The sequence below is a fragment of the Panthera onca genome, chromosome A3 (genome assembly GCF_046562875.1).
Source record: "Panthera onca isolate mPanOnc1 chromosome A3, mPanOnc1 haplotype 2, whole genome shotgun sequence".
NCBI classification, from domain to species: Eukaryota; Metazoa; Chordata; class Mammalia; order Carnivora; family Felidae; genus Panthera; species Panthera onca.
In genome coordinates this window covers 97604775-97624322 of record NC_138341.1, presented here as the reverse complement: position 1 = coordinate 97624322, position 19548 = coordinate 97604775, and the positions used below count along the sequence as shown (strand labels likewise).

General features: G+C 46.4%; 1 protein-coding gene across 1 annotated transcript in view; it reads left to right on the top strand.

The window, feature by feature from the left end:
* PCSK2 (proprotein convertase subtilisin/kexin type 2) overlaps positions 1-17791 on the top strand; it is a 281924-nt gene extending 264133 nt beyond the window's left edge. The window contains exons 11-12 of the mRNA XM_078444292.2: positions 671-898; positions 10785-17791. Coding sequence (XP_078300418.1) covers positions 671-898; positions 10785-11271 — 715 coding nt within the window. The 3' untranslated portion in view covers positions 11272-17791. The remainder of the gene's footprint in view (positions 1-670; positions 899-10784) is intronic.
* Positions 17792-19548: the final 1757 nt, after the last annotated feature.

The window sequence follows — 19548 nt, the reverse complement described above, 5'->3', positions numbered from 1 at the left end:
TCTGGCTTCATTAGGGTGACATTCTATTTGACAGATTCATCTGTATTATTCAGCGTAGCTATAGTTCATTCGTTCTCATTGTAGGACAGCATTTCACATCCAATAAATACACCTCAGTTGGCTTATTCATTTTATTGTGGCTAGGTATTTGGGGCTTTGTCGTTTGGGCCTGTGAACGTTCCAGTACATGTCAGGTGGATATATACACACATTTTTGGGGGGATGCATACCTAGGAATGGAGCTTCTGGGCCATAGCTTGGACACTGGGACAACATGAGAAGATACAGCCAAATGGTTTTCCAAAGTGTCAGCAGCAAGTTACAATCCCACGTGCAAAGTATGTGGGCTCCAGTGGCTTCACATCTTTGCCAGTAATTAGTATTGTCAGTCTTTTTCGTTTCAGCCATTCCAGTGTGTGTTAGAATGTGCATTTGAAGTAAATTTATTTAAGTAAGAAAGACAAGATGTTTAAATGTAGATATATAACGGCTCTAGATGGTGCATGGAAATCCTCCCTTCGCGGTTCATAGATGTTCCAAATCCTACAAAGGGTATATGTGCTTAGTCATTCTCTCTCTCTCTCTCTCTCTCTCTCTCTCTCTCTCTCTCTCTTGCCTTGTGCCCTCCCCCTTACCCTTGTTCTCAAATCTCTCTGCCTCTGGTATCCAGCCTGGGTCTGACCTGGAGAGACATACAGCATCTGACTGTGCTTACCTCCAAACGGAACCAGCTTCACGACGAGGTCCATCAATGGCGGAGGAATGGGGTTGGCCTGGAGTTTAATCACCTCTTTGGCTACGGGGTCCTTGATGCAGGCGCCATGGTGAAAATGGCTAAAGACTGGAAAACTGTGCCCGAGAGATTCCACTGTGTAGGAGGCTCCGTGCAGGACCCTGAGTAAGTGGGGGGTGGCAGTTGCATGTTGAAAACACCCCAGAGGTGGTGCTGTGGCATTGGCAACAATCTCAGATTCCCTCTCTGTCTGCTTGAGATACACTGGATTTGATTCAGGGACAACCAGCTTCCAGGCAGAGCTATAGAGCTGCACAAGCCCAGGAGTCCCATGTACGTAGAACACAGTTAGGTGACTCTGAACCCGTGCTTTTAGGTGTGATCCTTTATTGTTTCACTGGCTTATACTATTATTTTTAAGTGCACAAGTCAACCAGTGTAACTAGGTCCCAGATCACTAAATAGACCATGACCGTGACCAATATCTCAGAAGTCCCTTGTGTCCCCTTCCATCATGGCCTCCCCAAGAGTAACCACTATTCTTCTAACTCCGTAGATTATTTGGCCTGTTTTATACTTAATATACATGAAATGAGACACTGTCTTCTCCTTTATATCTGGATTCTTTAACTCAGAATGATTCATCCATGTTTAGCGTACTTGTAGTTGGTTTATTCTCATGGCTAAACAATGTTCTGTTATGTGACTATAACACAATTTTCTTATTCGTTCTACTGGTGAGGCAGCGTAAGGACTTGATTTGATTCTGAGTGAGGTAGAAAGCCATTTGGAGGGATTTGAGTGAGGAGTTCCCCACACAGAAACCACCAGTCTGGTCACCTGCACCTACGTCCCTTTTAACTTCCAATCACAGCAAGAGGATTGGATAATAAGGACCCCTTGTATTTAATTTCTCTCCTCGTTGATTCATCAGTAAGATGAAAGTAGCAATTCTTATCATTATTTTCTTTAATGCAGGCATTGTTTACATACAGTGAAACGCACAGAACTTAAATGCATTATTTGGGTTTTGATGTATACATCTAGGTAGCCACCACCCGATCACGTGATGGAACATTCCATCACCCTAGAAGGATTCCTTGTGCCCCCTTTCGGTTCATCCCCACGTCCTATACACAACCATTTTCATTCCTGTCCCTATAAATTAGCTTTACCACTTCTTGGACTTTCTCTAACTAGAATCACATGATAGGGATGTGTCCAGTTTCTTTGACTCAATATTATGACCCCAGTGCTCATGTGCAGTAGTGACTCCTTCACTCTCATTGTTGTGCAGTGTTCGATTCTGAAAACACACCTGCGATTATGTCATTTAAATAGTGCTAAAACCCATCCCTCTAACCACCCACCCTGGCCTCATTTCTGTCGATCATCTGAGTTTGGTCAGAGTGAGACGCTCAGAGCACATCCTCCCTCTCTTTTCACCCTCGGTCCTAGATCCTCTGCAGATTACAAATCAGTTACTCAGACCTAGACTCCAATCTTGATTTCACCAAACTGGGACAATACTTTTGACCTCCCTGAACATCTCTTTTAGCAATCCTCAACCTTTGTACCTTGGCCCCTTTGCCAGGACAGTGAAGTCTACGGACCCCATCTCAGCACGATGTTTTTAGATGCACTAGATAAAATACATAGGACTACAAAGAAAGGAAGCCAATAATATTGAAAACTAGGTATAAAAATTTGTTGAAAAACAAATTCGTGATGAAGTAATGTATGTCCTTTCTCTCATCAACACATTACGTAAAAAGCTCCTAGCGGCAGGAGTCTAATGCAAGTCTAATGGCCACGATCATTTCAGAGCAGCAATGATGACCAAAATGCTACTCGAAGATACTGTCGGTAATTGTAATGGAATATGAACATCTCTGGGCTCTTTGATGGCAGACTCTGAGGAAGTGCTGATACCTCTCCGGCATGTGGAGAAGCTACATTGTCCTTACAAGTTAGTGCAAATTAATATGTAGGGGGTTCTGCCATCTAAAGTCTTATACCCCCTGAATTCCCTCCTTATTTCCCGAAGCAAAACCTCCTTCTCTCTTTCCTCATTAGGCTGCTGGGAGACCTTAATAAGACAACAGACATAATGCTGGCACATAGTAGGCACTCAGTAAATGTAACTTTCCCATTCCCTCTCATCTGTGACTTTGGACACTCCTAGTTCACACTGTGGGAAAAGGAAAGATCATAATGTAGAATTTTAGATGCCATAATTGTCTGATTCCTATATGAATTCAAAGTTGTGACGTACACTGTCCTCCCAACATCCCAACCACTGTTGGTTGAGCCACCGTCCTCACTGTTCATTCCCTGGACTCCCAGAAAATGGCACTAAGTGGACATTGTATTGTCCATGACCAGTCCATGATCTCCTAAGCAGAGCTCCCTCCAGCACTAGGTGGAAAAGTAAAGCATCAGCCCAAGTCCTTTCTCTAATAGCTTTTTTTTTTTAATGTTTATTTATTTTTGAGAGAGAGAGACAGGGTGCAAACAGGGGAGGGGCAGAGAGAGAGGGAATCCGAAGTGGGTTCAGGGCTCTGAGCTGTCAGCATGGAGCCTGACATGTGGCTCGAACCCACGAACTGTGAGATCATGACCTGAGCCGAAGTCGGATGCTTAACTGACTGAGCCACCCAGGTGCCCCACTAATAACTTTTTTTAAACAGAGCTGCATAAGCCCCACTTGACATGCTAGTAAAAAACAGCTGCTCCTACAGCCTTCCTATCAGTTTTCCCAAGGCTGCCATGCACCTGAATCATTTCTGTTCATCCTTGTGCCCCTCTGCCCGGTAAGACAGGCTTCACCGTGGCCCAGACAAATTGGTCGACTCGGTCAAGGTCACGGAGGCTGTAAGTAAGGAATTAACTTTCACTGGGCACTTACTGTGTGCCGTGTGCTTTTACATCCACCTAAGCTATCTAGCCACCCCGTTGAGGGTGTGCCCTACCTCACACACCCAGGGTATGAGTATTTTGCAGGATGGACAGCAAAGTGGTCCCATGTTGTGCCTCAGAGAGAAACACCTCCTAGGTGGCTGGGGTGAGGCCTTTGACCTACACTATTTGTAATCAATCGTGGTTAAGTCCAGGAGGTATGTGCCATCACTGTTACCTCTTCACGAGGTGGGGAGGGAGGAAGAGGTGGGGAGGCGGATGCAGAAAGCACAAGAAGTGTGCTCAAGGTCACAAAGGTCTAACTGAGACTTGAAACAAAGCCCTTCTGAATGTAACCCCTCAGCTTGTCTCATTATATGACATTGGCCTTAGGGAGCTCCTACTGTGCGCTCGGGCCCTACATTAGGTGATACATCAGAAAGCCCTGCTGGCAGCTGGGGAGTGCCATTACATGTGACAAGAGGCTCAGAAAGGTTAAGGACACACCAAAGAACGCCTAGCTCTTGAGCCCCAAACTGGGATTTGAACCCAGGCACTCTGATGCCAGAACTCCATCGCTTGAGGAGCCTCTCCGTGTATCTCAGCAACCCCCTGCTGGAGGAGGTGAGGCTCAGCAGATAGCAGAAGGGCCTGGGGGGCTTCCTCTAGTAAAACCTTCCTTGGGGCGGGGACTCTGAAACACCCACCTAGAGGGTGGGCCCCCTCCCCAAACTCCATAACTGCCCTCCTGGAGTCCTTGTCTCTGCCAGAGACTACAAACAAGGTGACAGAATGGAGACCAGACTGGGAACCACTGTCCAAATGGGGAAGGGAAGGGTAAATCCAAAGGAAACATTCAACGGGCATTGACCGCTGTGCTGCCCTTGTTCGAGTTCGGAACAGTCTTTGCGTGACTCGGAAGGCCCAGAAGGCTGGTACCGTGGTGAAGCTGTTCTGTATCTGAGCGTCCAGTACAATAGCTCGTGGCTAGGGAGCGCTGGAAATGTGGCTCATGTGCCTGGGAACCAAAGTTTCCATCGGGCCCAATTTCAGTTCATTTCAGTCTCAGTGGCCTCATGTGGCAGGCGGCCTCCATCTTGGACAGCTCAGCCCCGACGCCCATCTGGTCGTTATGCCATCACAGTAAGGCTGCTAAAGAACGCACACAGAACCCGAAGCGTACATCAGATAACAACCCCGCGAAGGGGTGTCAAGTCCAGCCTGAAGGAAAGCCGACCCAGTCTCACAGCCTGTGCCTCTCCCAGGGTCCCCTGCGCTCGGGTCCACCGCTTGCTCCCCCCCAACATGGCCTGCAGGACACTCCAGCAGCCCAGACGGCTGCCTGAGACGGTCCTGGGAGAGGGCGGGCCCAGAAGAGCTGCTCTCAGACGGTCGCTGGTCACCGAGGCTGTGGCTTTTCTCCCACTGCCTCATTTCATCACAGGAGGCTGCAGGGGTAGTCTCATCTACAGGTGAGAGGGCAGGAGGCTCAGGAAGAGAAAGTAAATCGTTCTGATTCACAGAACCAGCAACTCCAACGTCAGTCAAAGCCCTGGGCCTGGAACCTCCTTCCCTTGTTGCAGAGAGGGAAAGGTTTGCAGAAAGGGACTTCCCAAGAGGGAGAAAGGCTTATGGTGTTTGCTCCTTTACAGCTCAGGCAGCAGCAGGTAGGGGCCGACACATCCCCACGGCCATGCCATGAAGGCATTATCCACAGTTAGCTCCGCCCACAATTAACAGAAAGGTGGCCGGGTTGCAGAGGAATGGTCAGCTTAGTCCAGGTACACGTTGATAGCAGGCCTTGTTTTCTGAGCGCTCTCCGGACAAGGATGGATCCCTCGTAATCCCCCAGCTCTGTGCATTTGTGAGGCCGGGGGGAGGGAAGAGAGTGAGGCAGAGAACGCAGGCTGTGATGAAGGACAGTTTATCTCAGTTTCTCAGTATGCATAGCATTCTGTCGTGATCCACATAAATGTTGAATTTGGAGCCAGAGGCGGTAAGTCTATCATGTTCCAGTTAGAGGATCTGGGGCCCAGAGATGTGACGGGCCCAGCAGCTCCCAACCAGCTCGGAACTTTACCCCATATCGGCACCTAGTGTTAAATGAAAGGACACTGGAAAGCCATTTCAGCACTGACTCAGCTGGGCCCTCCAAGGGACAAGAACCTAGTCTGTCTTGTTTGCTGGTATGGCCTCGGTGCCTGGAAGGGTGCCCGGTGCCCAGCAGTCACGTGGCAAATATTGTTTGAATGAATAAATGTTCAGCCAGCAGTACTGGCTAAACGCTGGTGGGAGGACCCGCTCTCCAGCCAGAGGAATTGGGGAAGGAGGCCACAGCCTTGTTGGAAGGACTCTGCGTCCCCTGGCACCTTTTGCACTGCCATCCACCCCACACCTGACTTTGTTCTCAGGTGCACGTGGGTGAGATCCAGGGCAGATGTGCTTTTTTGTTGTTGTTGTTTTTTTTATTTTTTAACATTTGTTCATTTTTCGAGAGACGGAGAGAAACAGAGTGTGAGTGGGAGAGAGACAGGGAGGCACAGAATCTGAGGCAGGCTCCAGACGCCGAGCTGTCAGCCCAAAACCCGATGCGGGGCTCGAACCCATGAACCATGAGATCATGACACGAGCTGAAGACGGACGCTTAACCAACTGAGCCACCCCGGTGCCCCAGATGTACTTTTTGCGAAACTCAGAGGGTGGTACAGGTTGGTCCTTAGGGCAGCGCCCAGGCCTCTGTGCTACTGACAGAAAAGGCCTTGGTCACCATGAATCACTCTCCTGAGGGGCTGGGACAGAGGTATCTACAGCCACTTGCTCTGACGTGTGGGGCTCACAGAAACGGCCCCTGAGTGGGCCGAGTGCCAACTATCAGGTCTATGGGTTTCCTCAGCATTAATCTTCCCAGGGAAGCAGTCAATTTGAAAAGCAATTTTCTAAAGAGACTTTATCAGCAAAGTCAGTGGGGAGGGTGTGCAACTAAAATTAGAAGGAAAAATATAACTGGCCTGAGCGTCTGCACCAGGCCAGCCACGTGCAGTGAGCAGAGCAAACCCAGGCCTGCTGGCCGGCCAGCGGTAGCCGCGCGTCCTCTGAGGGCGGAAGCATGGGCTGTCCCCGCCCTTCCCTGCACCCACCCAAGAGATCTGTCTGCTCGGCTCCTTCAAGGCTGTGGCAAACTTGGAATTTTAAGTGAATTTGGAAGTAGATGTTAAAACCTGATGTGAATGCCAGAAGCAGCACGGGGGAGGGAGAGAGAGAAGCACGTACCTGGCCATGAACCAGCGGTGGGACCTGTCACTGCCGAGCTGCACTGTCTTCCTGTGTGAGGAATGCCCACCTGTTGAGTGTTTTTCTGTGCCTGCCACGGAGCGGACATCTTAGACACCCAAGAAAGGATGGCTGTTATTAATAGTATCATTACCCTAATAAAACAACTGTAGCGCAACTAATTATTTTTACACAGTTGAGGATTCAGAACGCAGGTAGCAGGCCACAGGTTCCTTCTGGGAAGCAGTGCTTATTTCTAGAGGCGAGGCAGTGGGCCACTCACTATTTGCAACAACACGCAAGGAAGTTACAAGCCATCCTCAGGCCCCCGAGTTGACCTATAGGACTCAAACACGAGGCTTCTGTACATACTCCCTCAAAGTTCAGAGAGTAGCTCAAACCTCTCGATGGGTGCTTCATTTTCTGCAGCGAATGAGTTCCAGAATGTGGCCTGTAGGACTGTTTAAGGATCTCAGCGGAGTCTCCTCTTGTTCCACAAACAACCATCTCCTATTTCGACCTATAAATTAACTTTTCCTGAGCAAATAAGGATTTGCTTTTCCTTCAAAATAAGGATGGATTGTATTCCTTTTCCTCTCATAAAAGCAATACATGGAGAAATACATTGCAGAAAATACAAGTGGCCAAAAAAAAAAAAAAAAAAAAAAAAAAAAAAAAAAAAACGGTGGTAAGAAACCCCTGGAAATCCTGTTCCTCTGCTCTGCGGACGCCATGATACCCGCCGAGAAGCTTACCTCTGAGGGGGGAAATGGCGTTCTTTCTCTTCCAAGCTTGCTACTTTTAATTCACACGGGGCTTTTCATTTCATTTCAAAGTGATGTAGCATTCCAAGAAGAATCCACTGGAATGTTCCCTCTCTCGGGGGCCTGGTCGCCATGCATTCAGTGGGCAGTTCACGTGGCAGGGCAGGAATGGCAGAGTTTCGAAGGCAAGCAATACCTCCATGGCACTAAATAAGCCAGACTCCCCAGGGGTACTTGGAGTGGACTCCACCTCCCACGCATACCCCAGCCCCAAGGCTGCTGGGACAATTTGTGAATCCTAATACAAGCGGTGTGGTTGTGCCCACTCCAATCTGTCTTCTGCTTTCCAAGGTGAGAGCAAAATGCCCATCATTTTTTAGCCTCCTCCAGCCCTTCTCACGGATATGCTCTCTCATCCCTTAGACAGAGCAATAGGGAGCCTGTCTTCTAGTTTCCCCTCCTGCAGGGAAGAGGGTAGCCGAGAGTCATTTGTCCAAGCTCAAAGCAGCTGTGGAGGGAATCTGGCTAAGTCATGGCGTCTACTGAAGCCCCCTTAGCCATGGTGTGCTTGAAGGTTGTTTCAGGTTTGGTCCAAAATGGATTTCTCCCTTTCTATCCTAAGAGCTCATCTCGGCCCTGGAATACCTTCCTTCCTGTATGAAGGAGCTTGTTGTTCATTTACAGAAACCCCGTTGCATGTGGGCGGGGGGGATCTGATTCCCAGCTTCGGTGGCCATGCCATCACTGACCCTTAGCCAGTCAAAGAAATATTTCCAGTGTCCCCCCGGGAGCAGCAATGTCACTTTTCTGCCAGGGTTTCCACGAATTGGCTTCTAAAGGGACTGTCACTTAGTGAACTCTTGGGGAGTCCCAGAGCCCCTGAGGCTCAAGTCTAGAAGGAAAGCCTCCATTTGGGACCTGCCTCTTTGTCTGTATAGAAACTCAGAAGGAATGTGGCATTGCACTCATACCTGAGGTCTGGACATTCCAGGAGCCTCCGGCAAGGCGGCTGGGAGACCTGCCAAACAGGATCCACAGTTTGACAAAAATGGAATGTGCTTACAACAGAAGCCCGAGAGATTTTCATGGTGATGGTGGTGGTGGCATCAGGTTCAAAATGAACATATGCAAATAATTTAGATCTGTGCTCCCCAGTATGGGAGCAACTAGCCACAGGTGGCTATTTAATGACATTAAATACATTTAAATTAACCATTAAAATTAAATTTCATTAAAAACTCAGTTCCTCACTCACACTCGTCAGGTGCTCGATAGCCACATGTGGCCGGTGGCTACTATATTGGACACTACAGATACAGAACATTTTCATCATTGTAGAAAGTTCTAATGGTCAGTTCTGGTCTAGGCGTTTGTATTTGTACGATACATGAGTGTATGTATGTATTTTATCTGCACAGCAATTCTTCGGTATAAGAAGAAATATCTCCATTGTACAGGTAAGGACGATGAGCTCAGATAGTACAGATGCTTTGCCTATGACTGGACCTTCATTCTACCCACATAGCTCTCTACCTATAGGCAGGAGCCCAAATGATTGTTGGTCATGTATTAGCTTACCCGCTACATTGCTGACCCTATTGTGAGTAAATACATCTTTTTTAAGAGATCTAGGTAGTGGCCTTCCATACTTTGACCTCCAAAGCTGACCTAAGGCTTGCTCTCCACCAAACTGGATGATTTTCCCAGAGTTTGGTACACCACCTCCACCACCATCACTGGATCTCCATGGCCAATGGATATTTCATGCCTCATTCAGCATCAACGTCTATGCAGAGTGCATACGGCAGCATTCCATGAAGCTATTAAAGCATATATTTTGAAACTTCCTCAGGAGAGTACTGACTTTATCATTGAGCTACAGGGTAAGCTTCAGCAAGCCCTCCCAGGTTTGTGGCTTTGGTTCCAAGGGTCATGCAGAACCAAGACTTGCCTCTGAGCTGGGTGTGTGATCATCTTTTTGTAGATGGGCTCTACAAGACGTATGCTTTAAAATGCCCACCATTTTATGCTCCAAAATAAAAATTGTGTCAAGGGAGAATATTCACATAGGGAAAACCCCATGATCCAGGCACTGTGCTCTGTGTTTTCATACATGGTCTTATTTAATTTCATAAAACCCAACTATAAGGACAGTGAGACTTCAAAGTATTTAAATAATTTGCCCAAGCTCTCCTGACCAGTAAGCATAGAAGAGAATTCTAACCCAGAGAGGTTTGTTCCTGAAGTCTGGAGTCTTTCCATTACACCGTGCCATCCTCAAATGTAGTTTATTATGTTTCTGACTCAAGAACCTTTGAGCATCTTGCCTTCAAAGGAGGCCATATCCGGGAAGAAGATTGGTTGCATGGGAAGTCAACTGAGGAATCTTTCACTAGGTTTAATTAACCCCATTTCAGCTTTCTCGATGATAGTAATAATCATATGAGCAATAACTTCTATTTATCAAGATACTTTGCACTTTAAAAGAAAGGCATTATGAGCTCCTGTCTCAGCCTGGGCTGTCCCAAAACAGACCCGGAAGTGAAATTGGGTGCTGACAACGTTTTGAGAGATGACCCCAGGAAGCACAAGCGAGGAACAGAGATGAATGAGCCAGTCAGAAGTGCATTGATGAGCGAGTTGTCACTGTGGGCAATAGGCTCAGTCCCACTGGGGACATTGAGTTGTCCTGCTGAGGAACAGGGAAGCCAGGGTCTATTTATCTATGGCTTTCTATCCCAACCACTGGTAGAGAGTTGTCCCTGAGGAGTTAAATCCCTGACACTTTGGGACTGCCCTGCACCTTGGCTGAGGAAGCTCCCATGATGTGGGGGAAAGCTCCAGGAAAGAAGGCAGGAGATGCTGATACCTGAGGTGGGAAGCAGTCAGGGCAGCCACAGGTGAACTCAGAGGTGACTTAGAAGTGAGAAGGGAGTGAACGGCATCCACTACACCCCTTCCGCACAGAAGGTTCAGAGGGCATAGGTAAGGTGTTCGGGGTCACACCGCTGGTCTGTCTGATCAGCCCCAAGGCTGAACCTGCCTGGTACCTGCACCTGCCTTCAAAACCCCAAGTCTAGTGTGCCCACCCTTACCATATCTCCTCACTTTGCCCTCAGGAAAATACCCTCCACTGGCAAGTTGGTGCTGACCCTCACGACCGACGCATGTGAGGGGAAAGAGAACTTCGTCCGCTACCTTGAGCACGTCCAAGCTGTCATCACGGTCAATGCAAGCAGGAGAGGAGACCTGAACATCAACATGACCTCCCCAATGGGCACCAAGTCCATCTTGCTGAGCCGGCGTCCGCGGGATGACGACTCCAAGGTGGGCTTTGACAAGTGGCCTTTCATGACCACCCACACGTGGGGGGAAGACGCTCGAGGAACCTGGACCCTGGAGCTGGGGTTTGTCGGGAGCACCCCCCAGAAGGGGGTGCTGAAGGAGTGGACACTGATGCTGCATGGCACGCAGAGCGCCCCTTACATTGACCAGGTAGTGAGGGATTACCAGTCCAAGCTGGCCATGTCCAAGAAGGAGGAGCTGGAGGAGGAGCTGGATGAAGCCGTGGAGAGAAGTCTGAAGAGCATCCTGCGCGAGAACTAGCACCGCGCCTGGGCCGCCACCGCCTCCCCCACTCCCCCATCTCTGCCTTCTCTGTCCTCCTTCCACACTCTGTCAGGAGCCTCGCAGTTACTGTCACCCTCACACAAGCGATCCCAGCCTCCCGATCTGAAGCTTCGCTCACTGTCAGTGATTCTTTTTGTTACAATGGCAGCAATCTTTTTCATTCTCGGCCCCAAATACAGTGTTCCCACCAACACCTATGTCCTATTTGTGACTCTAAGCTCTTTGTTTGTGTCATTCAAATAGGTGGTAGCCAGCAAACAAAACTGGGACAGCTTTCTCCTCCATTTTTTTCATATCTGAGAAGAGACTGCTTTGAAAACGCCACGCACAGTGACTCCAAGAACGCTTATTCATGGTCTCAACTGAGGACTTGTTACATAAAAAGAAAAAGATTATAACAGAAGGTGAGCTCTGAATCGCTAAAGCACAACAGATGCCGTCGATCCTTTGGGGGAAAATGTTTCGAGCTTAGCAAGATTTTTCAGTGACGTAGATGGTGGTTATGATGCGAAAGGCGCCATCCGTGACAGCCCTGATTACTGGCTGGGGAAAGAAAGAGTCAAAAAGCATGAGCATTGGAAATCTTAACCACCAACACCAACAGGTGTTGTCCTACTCAGCCAGCATGATACATATAAAACCTGCGTAACTTGGCTGTCCTTTTCACCAGCTGCTGCTCTGAGTTATGGTAAAATCTGCTAGAGAAGCCAAAATTACTCAGTTTGTATAGAATTCATCCCAGCCCCAATTTTCTGGGGTTCCTCACATAGCTATCCAAAAGAAAAAAAAAAGGCAAGGCAGGTCTGGCAACATGTCTAGTAAAGAATAGCTTAGTAGCTTAGAACACAGGAACGTTCCTTTTCCCAAAACACTTTGGGGCTTCTTACTCTGATGTAAGTGAGACATGGGATGAGTATTTTTGGCACACATATACTCGGGCGTTGATTTCCAGAACATATGGTTGTGATTTCTTTGCTGTGTTGGGGAAATGGCCTGTGTTCTAGAAGAGGCGTGTGAAGGGTGAAAAGGGGCATGTTTGAAGATGTGGACCTCCATTTGTGTGAAGCCTCTTCTGCCAAAGTGGGGGGGTGGGGGTGGGAGGAGGAATGCTGACTCATCTCTCAGCCACGTGAGGCCCAGAAGGAAGCCAGAGAAGGCCTCCGTAGGGAAAGCACACAGTCACCATGTTGACAGCTACGCAATCCATGAAGATATTCAACATGCAACCCAAAGGAGACAGGTGTCTCTCCCTGCCCCCCAAAGACACAGCACCATTTCATTACCAAATAGAAATGCTCTCTGACCCGTCATCCCTTTGTTTTTCTACCCAAGGATTGCCCCTCATCCCCAGTCCCAAGTCCCACCCATTCCCAAGAAATGAGTTATTTGTTTGATTTGATTCCCAAGAACAGGTCAACCACTCCTTCCCATGGGAGCATGTAGCGAAGCTCGGAGCGCCTTTCCTTTAAAGCCAGCAACACAGGGCACTAGGTTCCATTCCCTGAAGGTGGCAACTTTAAGAGAAAACTCTGGAAAGCCCATTTTCTTCCTCCCCCCCCCCATATTGGCATGAATTTCTGTCTTCTCTAACACTGTCTGACCTTCTCTATACGATGCTTTAAAATGTAATAATATTTATGATTTTTAAAAGAAATTTATTACCTGTCACGAAGGTCTTTTTAAACCACTTTAGATTTAAAGAAAAAATTAATGGAAACCATCAAAAATCCATTTCATATTAACAGTCTGAAAATAAACCAAAGGACATTATGTGTGCATATGTGTACAAGTGCACACAGAAATATATATACATATGTAGACTATATACATGTGTGTATGTATGTGTATATATATATACACTTGTATAAATGTATATACACACATATACCTAAAATGTGTGTATGTGTATTTATTGAAGAAACAGACACCATATTCATCTCTAAAAGAATATTCAGAGACTATCAAGATGATTCTGGCTGAAGAAAAAGGCCGGCGGAAATTCAGGTGAAAATGTTCATTGATTCCCATTACATCACCTCTGTGATTTTTGCAGCTCTCTGTATAAACATTAAATGTCTTATATAGCAGCAAAAATATAAAATAGTTGTCCATATTTTCACAGCTGTGGTATAGTTTATGAAATTAGAGAGTAACTTATCAGCTTCTTAATAGAAATGGCAAGTTTTGATATAAGTATACAGTATATAAAAATATATATAGTGCTATATACAAATATTTGGTCTCTATTTCATTTTTTGCACCAGTATTAACACACAAATATGTCCAGCTAGTGAGGTTTTTATGATATCCCTGATCCTAATGCAAGAGACAGTTATTTATAATCATTTATTTTAAAAAATGAAAATAAGTGAATAATGATTACTCAAGTTAACATTGTTACTCCCCATGACAGGATTTTTTAAGTAAATTTAAAAAGACATGTTGTAAATTAGGAGACTTAACAATAAAGCATTACCTTCCAGAAATTATGTGGGATGTGATATATATTCTATAAAAACACTGTCATCTGTTCTAGGAGCAGATGATAAAAAGTTGCCAAAGAGAGAGCTAAATAAAAAGCCTGCCTTCATATTTGCCTAAGAGATTCATAATTAGAAAATAAATCATATACAAACTACAATCTACAGCAGCATTTTTCAAACCCAGGTTATATCCCATTAGGTTGTAAAAAAATTTTAGGGAGTCAAAACCAACATTTTGGAATAGAATAAAATAGAATAGAATAGGAACTGGAATAGAACGGAATACATCATGCATATCAGTAAGTATTTCTTAAAATATCTGCCTTGAATGTGTGTGTGTGTGTGTGTGTGTGTGTGTGTGTGTTGGCTCACAAGATAAAATATTTCTAATTGTGGGTTGTGGCCAAAAATCCTTTAGAAAGACTACTATAGAATGTATTCATTCATCAAGCTAGACTGAGTTATGCTGTAATAACAAACAGCCCCAAAATATCAGTGGCTTAACACAGCAAAAGTATATCATTCACACTAATTCTTCTGAGGGTTCAGGTGACTCCCCAAGGCCAGAGACTCAGGGATTCAGGCTGCTTTGATCTTCGATCTTATGGGTTGTGATCAGAACACAAGACTGCTAAATCACTATACAGAAGAGAACCCATGGAGGACACTCATCCACTCTTTTATGTTCAGCCTGAAGGAGATTTACATATACAGTAAAACCTTGGTTTGTGAGCATCATTTGCTCCGGAAATATGCTTGTAATCCAAAGCACTTGTATATCAAAGTGAATTTCAAGAACCATTGGCTCAGTGGTGATCATGTGACATTCGGCATCACGTACTACTCATATTGCAAGACATCGCTCGTGTCTCAAGTTAAAATTTATTAGAAATGTTTGCCCGTCTTGCAGAACACTCATAGAACAAGTTACTCACAATCCAAGGTTTTACTGTATACCGTTTGAGCTACTATGCATTGGCCAGTACTGGTCAATGACCTCTACCACAGATAAAGCTTGACATTCTCTTAAAATATAGTAAATACTGATTTACATGGCAAACCTCTCTTCATGGATAGTCATGAACAGCATTACAAAGTAGCTGTAACCCATGTAACCACACGCTATTCTAGCAATCTTAATAGTTATTAATAAAACATTAATCTATTTTATTTATCATGGTTCATTGTAAAAACAACATTTAATTTTCTCCTATGATAGAATGCTTCTCAAACCCAATGAGTAAAATCTTTAGAGAGGCCAAAAACAGCCATTGAAAGGAGTAAGGTCCAAAGTCTGAGGTTGTGACAAACCGAGACACTGCTTTTCAATACTTAAGTCCAAAAATTGATTTCCAAAAGATTAAGTTAAAACTGATCATTCTTATTGTGTTATTACTGTACTGTCATTGTTAGTATCACTTATAAATTAGTAAGAGTAGCTTTCAGGTGATCAATGCCTTTCATCGCAGTGAAAACCACATACTATAAAACCTTTGGGAAACATAGCCAAGCATTTTAATTGTTTAAATGTTTATTTTTGAGAGAGAAAGAGAGAGTGTGAGTGGGGAAGAGGAAGAGAAAGGGAGACACAGAATCTAAAGCAGGCTTCCAGCTCTGGGCTGTGTCAACACATAGCCTGACCTGGAGCTCGAACCCACAAACTATGATATCATGACCTGAGCCAAAGTCAGATGCTTAACTGACTGAACCACCCAGATGCCCTGAAGCATTTTAGATTTAGAGAGAGAAATGCTTAATTAGGGGAACTGGTGCTCTCATAGCCAGAGTAAGTTCTTGGATGCAAAGAGTTTAATTTGATAGAAATTTCTAAAAATCAAAATGCCAAGATTAAAGACCATGGTTGTAAGAGAGAATAAGGGGTTCCAAAAACTCTGAGAGTTTGAAGTAACATCAGCACCAGGGAAGATAATTTGGTTGTAGCCAGCTGGGTGGTTCTCTGTCTCCAAAGAAGGGGTCAATGCAAAGTTGGGGGAAGGGCCAGCACTCAGCACGTGGGTGCTTAGGGAAATGGACAGTCAGGAGAGCAAAAGTTGGCAGACAGGATCTAGAGGTGTTAAGCATAGCGAAACACACAGGCTGGTATAAAGGAGAATTCTAGTCTCTGAAGAGCTCAAGTCTGTTGAGGACAGAGCCCACTGCACAAAAAGCCATCCCCAGTCAACACCATCCACCTGCCAATGGTCAGATTCCATGGCCACCCACAGCCTCCTGTGCCTTATTTGGCTTCCCAAGGACATTGACACAGGAGAGGGGATAACCAATATAGGGGATACCAGCACCTGGAGCTCTAGGGAGAAAGGTCACTTCTTTGCATTGCAAATTAATCAAGTAGTTCTTGAATTCTTCCAGTAGTCTCTTATGTATTTAGTTGCCAAGAAACCCTTTCCTTGGGTTCAAAACACTCCCGCTGAATTTGTTTTTGGATTTATAAGGGACCAGGAATGGAAATTTAACCTAAGGCAAATTCTCCAAGTCAGCCTGCCAGCTTCATTTTTCTGTTAGAAGAGTCTCGCTGCTTTGAACCTGGGGATGGAATGAACTGATGGTGAGAAATGCACTCGGCCCAAAGAGACGAAGACTACATATTGCAAAATTCCTGCATGGTTTGGGTTGGGGCAGGGGTGATTGGAAATCTCAGCCCACAGAGTTTCCAATGCCATGACGGCCAACTGAGTCTGGGAATTCCTTTGGTTTGATGGTAACTGACACTGATTTCCACCATGGACAGAGGTTTCAGGCCAACCTGCCCCCCCATCCCAGTGTGGGTGACCCACCTCACAGTGCCTTCAAAGATGTCCATCTGCACCCAAGAGGACACCCCATGGGCTACTCTAGGCTGGACAGAAGGCAGAGGCTGCAACTTATCTTTTTCTCTGGAGCCACTGACTGACCACAGGTGACAGATAAGCCACCCAATAGACTCCTGATAAGAAGGATACAAGAATGCAAGTGAAGGGGCAGGTGTGACTAGTAAGGATACCAACACAGCAGAGTTATTGACCAGGGAGGTATCTCATGATAGAATATACATCTCAACTCAAAACCCCTATTTGTTTGAATGAAACATAAGTCAGTGTGGGTTTTTTTGTGGCATTTATTCGCTTTTATCCAAGCATGAGAAATTGAAGGCAAGCATTTGTACTAATCAAGGTATCTGAAGGATGTCCTCTATCATGAATGTGCCAAATGTCCTATGAGGTTTGAGGTGACTTTGTTCACCAGCAACATCCCAAGGACAAACCTATGATACAAAAATTGTAGGAAAGCTAGACTGTAATGGCTGCTTGAAGATCTTTTCTTATAATAGAAGCTTTAAGTCAAGGGAAGACCTAAATGGAACTTTCCAACATGAAAGGGGAAGGAAGAAACAAGTAGAGATGCCAGGTTAGAAATGCCTTCTGGGGCATCTGGGTGGCTCAGTTGGTTAGGCACCTGACTTCAGCTCAGGTCATGACCTCACAGTTCGTGAGTTCAAGCCCCGCTTCAGGAGAACTTGAGCCCTGCTTCAAGCTCTGCACTAACAGTGTGGAGCCTGTGTGAGATTCTCTCTCTCCCTCCCTCTCTCTCTGCCCCTTCCTCATGCTCTCTGTCTCTCTCTCTCTCAAAGAAAGAAAGAAAGAAAGAAAGAGAAAAAGAGAAGAAAAAGAAATGTCTTCTGATATGTAAATTAATTTTGTATTAGACCCTGTTGGAGCACGCCCTAGATCACGGATCAGCAAACTACAGCCCAGGGACCCAATACAGCCCTCTGACTGTTTTTATAAGTAAGCTTTTACTGTAAACGGTCATGGGGCACCTGGGTGGCTCAGTTGGCTGAGCATTTGGCTTGATTTCAGCTCAGGTCATGATCTCACAGTTGTGGGAGCTGAGCCTGGAGCCTACTTAAGATTCTCCCTCTCCCTCTGCCTCTCTCCCCTGCTCGCACACTCTATCCCTCTCTGAAAGAATTTGTTTTAAGTTAAAAAAAAAAAGAAAGAAAGAAAACAGTCATGCCTATTCACTTTTATATTGCATGTTAGCATGCTTTCATACTAAAGCAGCAGGGTTGAGGGGCGCCTGGGTGGCTCAGTTGCTTAAGCATCTGAATTCAGCTCAGGTCATGGTCTTGGGGTTCGTGAGTTCAAGCCCCATGTTGGGCTCTGTGTTGACAGCTCAGAGCCTGAAGCCTGCTTTGGATTCTGTGCCTCCCTCTCTCTCTGCCCCTCCCCTCCTCTCAAAAATAAATAAACCTTTAAAAAAAAAACCCACAAAGTGGGGCACCTGGGTGGCTCAGTCGGTTGAGCGTCCGACTTCGGCTCAGGTCATGATCTCACGGCTTGTGAGTTCGAGCCCCACGTCAGGCTCTGTGCTGACAGCTCGGAGCCTAGAGACTGCTTCATATTCTGTGTCTCCCTCTCTCTCTGCCCCTCCCCCGCTCATGCTCTGTCTCTCTCTCTCTTTCTCTCAAAAATAAACATTCCAAAAAATAATAATAAATCTTTTTTAAAAAAACCCACAAAGTTGGGGCTGCCACCTGAGGAGTGGGGGTTGTTGCTGGGCATGTGCCAACCAGCAATCTTAGGTTGGGTCCTGCCACAAGTGGAGTCTAAAACAAGGAGTTGAGGTCAAGTCGTTTACTGGAAAGGAGCATCTATATACAGGGGACAAGAAAGTAAGGCAGGGGTGGAGGGAAACTGATTCAGGACATGGGGTGAATGGGCTTCTTTGCGGGCAGCTGGGGCTCAGACCCCCCAGGGGGAGTGTAGAACACCTCAGAGTTATCCCAATGGAGGGGAGAAGGAGCTGGGGTATTTATGCACCAGGTCCTATCCATCCTGATCAAGGGTGGCCCCCAGGAGCATCAACACCTCAGTGCTCCCAACCTGCCGGGTATGTGGACCGAGCACAATCCTATACCACAGGATCCCCCAAGTCAGAGTCATATGTGCTTGGCATGAGAATCGTGGGGATGTAGGCATGAACCAGAACAGTGAGGGTCAGGGAAACTGGGGGATCAACACCCATGGCGGCTTCCACGACAGCAGTTACGGGTCACCGACTCAGCGCTTGGCGGATGGGAGGGGTGGGCAGCTGGGATTCAGCTTCTTTGTGGAGGAGGCAGCTTCAGGAGACTCTCAGTCCCGGACCTGAGGCTGGGACTCTGGTGCAACAGTTAGGACCAGCCACCTGCAGCACTGGCACTTTAGGTACTCCAGGACTTGTCCAAGCTCCAGGGTGCTCTTGTCACTGAGCTACAGGAAGGCCTGCTCTGAGCCCCCGTGTTTACTGACAAGAAACGGTTTTTAGAAAATTATAAAGTGCTTGTTTTCAGAGACCTCAGGGAGAGGGATAGCTAGGAGATGAACCCATTCTTCAGCTCCTTGGGAAAACAAACTAAGCAGGGCAAGTGGAGATAAGGAGGCAAGAAAAGAGCAAGTAGGGTTCTGGGGGACTGGGGGCAACTAGCCCAACTACACCCCAAGGTGTCCATTGTATGCAGTCCCACATTCCACATGGCGAGCCCAGCTTGAGGTTGAGGCAAGGCTGCCAAGAAATAGTGTTTTCTTGGTTCCTGCCTCCCTCCTTGACCTCCCCTCCTCCATTGTCCCTCTGTAGTCCCCTTTAGTTCGCCTCCTTGAACATGCTAAGTCCATTCCTGCCCCAGGGCCTTTGCACTTAAATGCTCTTTCCTCAGGTCTGTACATGACTGGCCCACCTTGTCATTCAGATCACATGTCACCGCATTCATGGGGTCTTTGCTTGACCATTC